The sequence below is a fragment of the Styela clava genome, chromosome 7 (assembly GCF_964204865.1).
Source record: "Styela clava chromosome 7, kaStyClav1.hap1.2, whole genome shotgun sequence".
In the NCBI taxonomy this organism is placed as follows: domain Eukaryota; kingdom Metazoa; phylum Chordata; class Ascidiacea; order Stolidobranchia; family Styelidae; genus Styela; species Styela clava.
In genome coordinates this window covers 2,565,346-2,572,283 of record NC_135256.1, presented here as the reverse complement: position 1 = coordinate 2,572,283, position 6,938 = coordinate 2,565,346, and the positions used below count along the sequence as shown (strand labels likewise).

General features: G+C 36.6%; 1 protein-coding gene across 1 annotated transcript; it reads left to right on the top strand.

The window, feature by feature from the left end:
- The first annotated feature begins 1,270 nt into the window (after positions 1–1,270).
- On the top strand, positions 1,271–3,097 carry LOC120328281 (caspase-2-like). The gene has a single exon (XM_039394722.2). The coding sequence runs from the start codon at positions 1,476–1,478 to the stop codon at positions 2,637–2,639; it is 1,164 nt and encodes a 387-aa protein (XP_039250656.2). The 5' UTR covers positions 1,271–1,475; the 3' UTR covers positions 2,640–3,097.
- Positions 3,098–6,938: the final 3,841 nt, after the last annotated feature.

Sequence of the window (6,938 nt, the reverse complement as noted above, 5' to 3'; positions counted from 1 at the left end):
GTAAAAATGTTTGATTATATTTTTTATCTATAAATTTGGGCGCTCCATAAGTGTGTGTACTAATGTGAGGGAAACTAATTTTGTTCGCCTATTTTACATCAGCCTGTGTAAAGGGACTATTTACTTGGCTAACACGGACAGTCCCCGAACTCGTAATAGAACTAAAATAAGGAAAATCGGAATGAAAATTACGGTCAAACCGGAGTATCGAAATTTGTAAATGATTGATTTTCACCGGTTAATAAAATAAACTTGACTTGATTATTATCTGCCTTTAAGGTCTATGTGTAAAAATATTCGAGAAAAAAACCAGCTCTAGCTTATTAGAATTATTAGACTGGACAATCAACTTCGGGAATCACCGCTTTCTTTGATATTTTATTCGATTTTATTTAGTTGGCTCGATTTCATGACTGCCTAGCATTGCAAGGAAGTCAAAAATGTCCATTAATTGACTTTTGCCTTTGATCATAACTGGAAACTGTTTGATTATTATTTCCATATATCTAGTAATTTGAGCTACCATTCGTTTGTAATATATCAGCGGATATACCGAAGCACATTAGCTATGAGTTCATTTCCTGGTTTAATGGCGTTGCTGTGTGTGGTTGATTCCAGATATTAGTTATAATAAATCAGGTCTGGATATGATATTATAAAGCATGAATTTTGATAGAACATAGATAACTCAAATTTAACACAAATTTGAATTTTTATATGAAAACGAAAGAGATAGCTTCATGCATCATGTTTATAAGAATCTATCTAGCTTGATTCGTCATAAATACAATTATAATGATATTATGACTAAATAACACAAGCTGTGATAAGGTGTGGCTTTATGACAGTTACTTAGTGAGCTTCAGGTTGAGGAAGCTTATGCTAAAGTAGAGCAAAAGCATTTGCGTAAGTGCTGAAGTACTGATAATTTTCGTTGAGACCAACGGAGTATTTTTAAAATACGACGGTTTCTATAGATTACTCTATTAACAAGGCTCTCAGCCAGCTACCACGGATATCTAAAAATATTTTAGCAGCTAATAGCGTAACCAGCACCTAATTTTGGAAGAGCAGATTTTTTTTGTTTATATTGACGTAAAACGATGCTTACTCGTGATTTTTGCTCCGAGCACGGCTAGATAAAAGAGTCCCTAATATCTACCTATATCGTAAAGTTTCTCCCTGCAGATTTTAAAAAAATATATTGAAAATTTCATAGGGGGCCATGACTCTTCTGGAACTAAATTTTCCCGCCGTCTTGAATAAGATGTTACAAACCTTGGGTGTCGCAGTTTAAAAATCAGCTTTGGTAATCTGCTGTTTTCCATCCTCAGTATAAATGCTCGATCATCTTTCATATCTAGAAATTTGTATATGATTGAAATTTACTGGCGAGAAAAATACAACTTGACTTGCTATCATCTGCCATTGCATGTGTGAAAATATCCTAATCTAGATCTGACTTGAACTCTAAGATGAATGCGCAATTCATTTACGATGCAACGGCTGTATTTCATGAATCTCAATGGAAAGAATTCACTCGACTAAAACTAGGTTTCAGCGACACCGAAATAAGAGAAATGGAAGATGGGGAAAAAAGTTTCGCGGAACTCAAACACAAGACAGTTAGAAAGTGGATCGGAGACGATGTGGAAACAGAATATATGCGAAACAAATTGACTTCTCTAAAGCAGAAATATTTCTTCAGCAGATCGGAGTTCAGTTTTTCGAATCCAATGAAAGCACAAGGCGATCTTGTTGGCGAAAAACCAGTTGAAAAACCCAGGTATACATTGGCGAAAAAGAAAGGTATTGCGCTCATCATAAGCAATTCTTTCGATGGCAATGGCAGCAAATTTATGTCTAGAACACCAGGGTCTGACGTAGATTTGGGAAACATGAAGAAATTATGGAACAAAATCATAGGATGTGAGCTTGTAGATGGGAAAGTTCACCGAGATAAAACAGCCGATGAAATGAGGGGTCTGTTGAAAAACGCGGGGGAAGCAAAAGATTACGATTATGCGGTCGTGGTGATAAGTACGCATGGCGGATTTGTGCCAACAGAGGAACAAAAAGCCATAGATCCAGAAACCAAGCAAGAAACAACGCTGAAGAAATATGAAGAAGTGTTATATGGAAACGATGGCAGTTACTTAAAAGCGAGTGAAGTTCAAAATAGTTTCTGCAATAAGGAGGCGCAAAGCTTGAGGGATATACCGAAGTTAATCATTCTTCAATACTGTAGGGGGGAAACACTGGATGAAGGGGTTCCCAGAGATGCAACTTTCAAAGTTGAAGAACGTGATTCTACCGATGCTGATTCATATAAGCAGCAGAAAACAGAAGAGTCCTTTCCTGAAAAAGATTCTTTAATGCCCGCATTGTGTGATATCATCACCGTATACGCAACTCATCAAAGCTACATGGCTCTCAGAAATAGGAAAAAGGGCTCCTGGATTATTCAGCACATTTCTGAAGTTTTCCAAAACCACTACAAGACTAAGCACGTCATTGATATGATTACGCTGGTGAATGATTTGATGAAAAACAGGAAAGGAGACTTAGGCAACAACAAAGAATGCAAAGCAATGAGCATCTACGAGTCCAGCCTAACCAAGGATTTCTATTTGTATTAATATATAAATCAGAAATGGTTTACATAATGATCAAGACTTTCACCCTTTATAAATGGATGTCAATATTTTATTAATCCTTATCAATTATCACTATATCTTATGTAATCTAATCTTCATAAATTTATTTCAGATAAGGTTGTAGCGAATGTGGATTGTAACTATGAATTATAATGTTATTTAATTAAACCATACATACTAATAGTATGTTGCATTCTCTGAAATAGGTCACTTAATGTTTCGCGACAGCGATAAAGCCTTCATATGTATGCCTTCTATGTAGCCGTCTCTGTGAGCGACCAATTTGATGACGTATGTTTCCGGTTCCGTGGAAAGGGCTGAAATATATTGTGCTTGTGATTATTATTCTGTTTTTGACTGCATTAAGAGTTAAGTGTTTTTAATATATCTGTATTTGGATCGCATTGTGAAACTTTCAATATAACAATTGACATCCAATACATTGTGTGCTTCATTGATCTCTAAAGGAGTCCTGATTGCGGGTTACATTCCATAACGTGTGTTCAATAACACGGGAATCGACTATCTATCTATAGGGCTGACTAAATTCCCTAAAATGTAATCCAAATAGACCAACCCATTTAAAAATCTTCCAATAATAATAACAATTGCAACAATACACCTTATTGTTTAAGACTAGTTTAGGTCGATGGGATTCAGATTTCAGGATTTTGAAACGTCGAGCTAACCCGAATACAATGAATACGCATAACTGTTTAGGACTAGTTTAGTTTTCCACACTCAAGAGACGCAAGTTGAGGTGTTTTGGTGGCGCTCCAGAATTATGTATACCAATTATATGGAGGTAACGAATTTTATTCGCCTACTATACATAAAGTTGTAAAGGGACTGAATCCTATGGGCAGGATGTATATTCACTTGCCAGGAAGTATATCCACTTGGCTAACACAAACAGTACGCGAACTCGTAATAGAATTTTAAATGAGGGAAAATAGAAATAAAATATGGCCTAACCCTAGCCTGGTACACATACTACGGGAGTGCCGATTTGGTCATGTAACAATAGGAAGGGGTCTTGCCAAGACTATGATACAAGAAACAGTAAGGAAGGAAAGCCGATGAGACGGTTAAATCAGTAAAATGACGCCCATGGCAAAGTCTAAAAATGCGCCACCTATATAGTTGGTTGACAATTTACAATGACTCTTATTCAATTGAGATACTTGCACGTTATTATTTGAGTGAAAATACGAGTTTTAGTTATTCCCAATTTGACAATATTTCATTGAAACGTTTTATTATTAATACTTTCGCCGTTTTTGCGCCCCTGTGCGAACGGCGCTCATGACACGAGACATGGCTGCCACACCCTAGATATGCCACTGTAGAGAACCACTGCCTCTCGTCCGGTTACCAATCCATGTCGGGTATAGGATTAGTTAGTTATTTGTTTTCAGGCGCATGAACTTGATGGTGGAAGAAGTCGCCCGTGAACCACCCCACGGCGGCGAGGAGTCCAGCAATCCCCTTGCTTATTTATGGTTATCTGTCACGGTATTCGAATCTGCAAACGTAGGGTAATTAGAGGTGCGGTGGCGAGCGTAACGCTTATCACGATGCGCCACACCGCCTGTCAAAACTTCAAAGATACAAAAAACCATGGAATCATTCGATCTATCTTGATACACAGTCTTCTCTGATTCATCATGATAACTTGCATTATTTGTTCATAAAGTGTATTTCGTCTATGGTGGAGTATTAAGCTACTGACTATACTTAATCACAACTTTATTCTTTCCTAAATTAATTATATGTCTGTTTACTTTTTAATTACTATTAAATTCAGATAACTTTACTGTATATTTTAATATCCTATGTAAACTCATATTATAAATTCATTGCAATTTCTTTAAAAATATAATATTGCAAAAACAATAACTAATTCTGCGATGTCATTGTTTATCTCATAATGGTCACGCAACATCGCTAATCCGAAACTGCGTCACGCCATAAGTGCGCGTATGTTTCTCTATATATCCGATTTCGGTAAATTTTTAGGCATAAAAGCATGGCGACAAAAACACATCATTATTGTTTGGTATTGATTGTTGCAAGTAGCTAATAGAACAGTTGGCTAAGATCTCGAAATTTGAAAGTAAAGGATTGATCTTTCAAACTTTTAGACGTGATTCGATACGATAAGATTTACATACCGGTGCATGGTAGGTTAGAACCAGCGCCGGATTAACCGTTAAACAATATAAGCACGTGCTTAGGGCACTAAGCAAAGAGGGGTACCACAGAAATTTTAGAGCAGAATTTTATATAGTTTATTGGTATTTATTAAAATATTACGAGTTTACCAGACGACTCAAACTTCAAAATCTTCGCTTATTTTTCCTCCTCAAGTATTATATTAACCTTCTTTAATGAAAATAAACACTGAAACTTATTTATTGGACACGAAATGGGCCTATGAGTCGTTTTCTTGAATTTTTTTCACCTTTCTTTCTAGTATTCACCTTGTTGCTGCATTTTTGTTTTTAAAAAAATTCTTTTCTTGTCAACAATTGAACCAATGAACTATTTACAATATGTGGCGGTTCCACGATCGCATTTCAACGATCTAGTGGTCAGCGAAGTCGGGAGTTTTTTGATAGGGTAGACCAGGCCCAAGGTGGTTCTAACCCTGTCATGCTGATACCCTCTGTGCGGCTCACAGAACAATTTTAACGTAAATTTGTATCTAATAGAGGAATGTTTTTGAATTTTTTTCAGCTATTCCAACTGGGGTTGGGATCCCGAGATTCGAACCCCTTTTCTAATGCTTTGTGACTTTATTTTAGTAAAAACACTCCTCTGTTTTCAAGCGTCGGTCATGTGACAGTAGTGACGTGACGAAACGCAGAGCCGATTTAACGCCGCGCAGTCCATTTTTTAGCTAGGTCCCGAAATACCAACTTAGACGAACTTGGTGGTTACTTGACGATGACACTAAGCTTGCTCACGCTGCAAGTTTCTAAATTACTCAATACAACAATTCGTAATAAAATGAGTGTCGCATGAAAGACGACATCAGGAAAACACGGCGGAAACGTATTTCCTTGCCCATCACACAGTGTCTGGTTTGATTTCAAGTAATATTTGTCACAAAAGAATATAATTTGGAGCGACATTAAACGCGGGATGCGCAAAACACAACGGTAATTCTCGGGAATTAACTTTGAAATAATTGAAGGCTTTATATATCTTCTTTAAAAGAACGCCACCCATGCAACATAATAATAGTCTGATTAGAACGGTAAACTCAAGTAACTCGCGATATTTCGATCACCTTTGGGTTTGCTCCGACTTGCAGCCCGCGAGACCTCAAAAGTTTTTGCGGTTCTTCAACCTAGCAACCTTGAACCACTCTGAAGTAGACTACTAGGTACCAGTAAAATTTTAAACTACAGTTGTGACTTGTATTCTTTGATAATTCGATTCACGTTGAGACTGGAGGAATCTTAATTGTCACACTCCCTCAGGATTAGAGATCAATCGATATATCGGCCCGATATTGCGTGTTTGCCGATATATGTTATGTATATATATGTGTATATATGTATCAGCAGTAAACGGCCGATATATATATCGGCTATATATAACAGTTGAAAAACCTAAAAATGTTCGTAAAAGTTGTTTTATTTACTGTTGGTTGTGATTATCTTTAATGGATAATACACTTATGGGGTTTATTGTTTTTATAATTCAGGGCTTAGGGCACCGAATGGGCCCAATCCGTCTTTAGTTAGAACCGAAAGAAGGTCATCTTATATAATCTTTGTGTCCAGTGCATGCTTTTGGTGGTTCAGCTGCCAAAGCCGCACTCACATCAATGATAGCAGAGTTCTGAAAACTCAACTTCCGAGCTTATAAATAAAATTAGATAGTGAATTAGATAGTGAAACTTTGGTGTCGCTGCTCGATAACCAATCTTGGTTCTCCGCGGCTTCCATTCCCCAGTAAAAATGTGTGTTGAATTTTATTTATTTTTTAATTTCGTTTGTTATTTTTTACTGGATGAAAAAAATAAATTTGGCTATGACTATGATAAGATATTTCTAAAAGTAAAATGGTAGCTATTAAAGTCATTTCGGCTACTTTTGAAGCTTACGATACTGAAATTTGAGTTTATATATATGTTTACTATAGCGGGATCATTGGCGTATTCATGTAAAATGGCGCCCATGGCAAAGTTTTGAAATGCGTCCATTGTTGACAGCTTTTGCTGAAATGAGATACTTGAATGTTAGTATTTGAATAAAAATACAGGTTTCA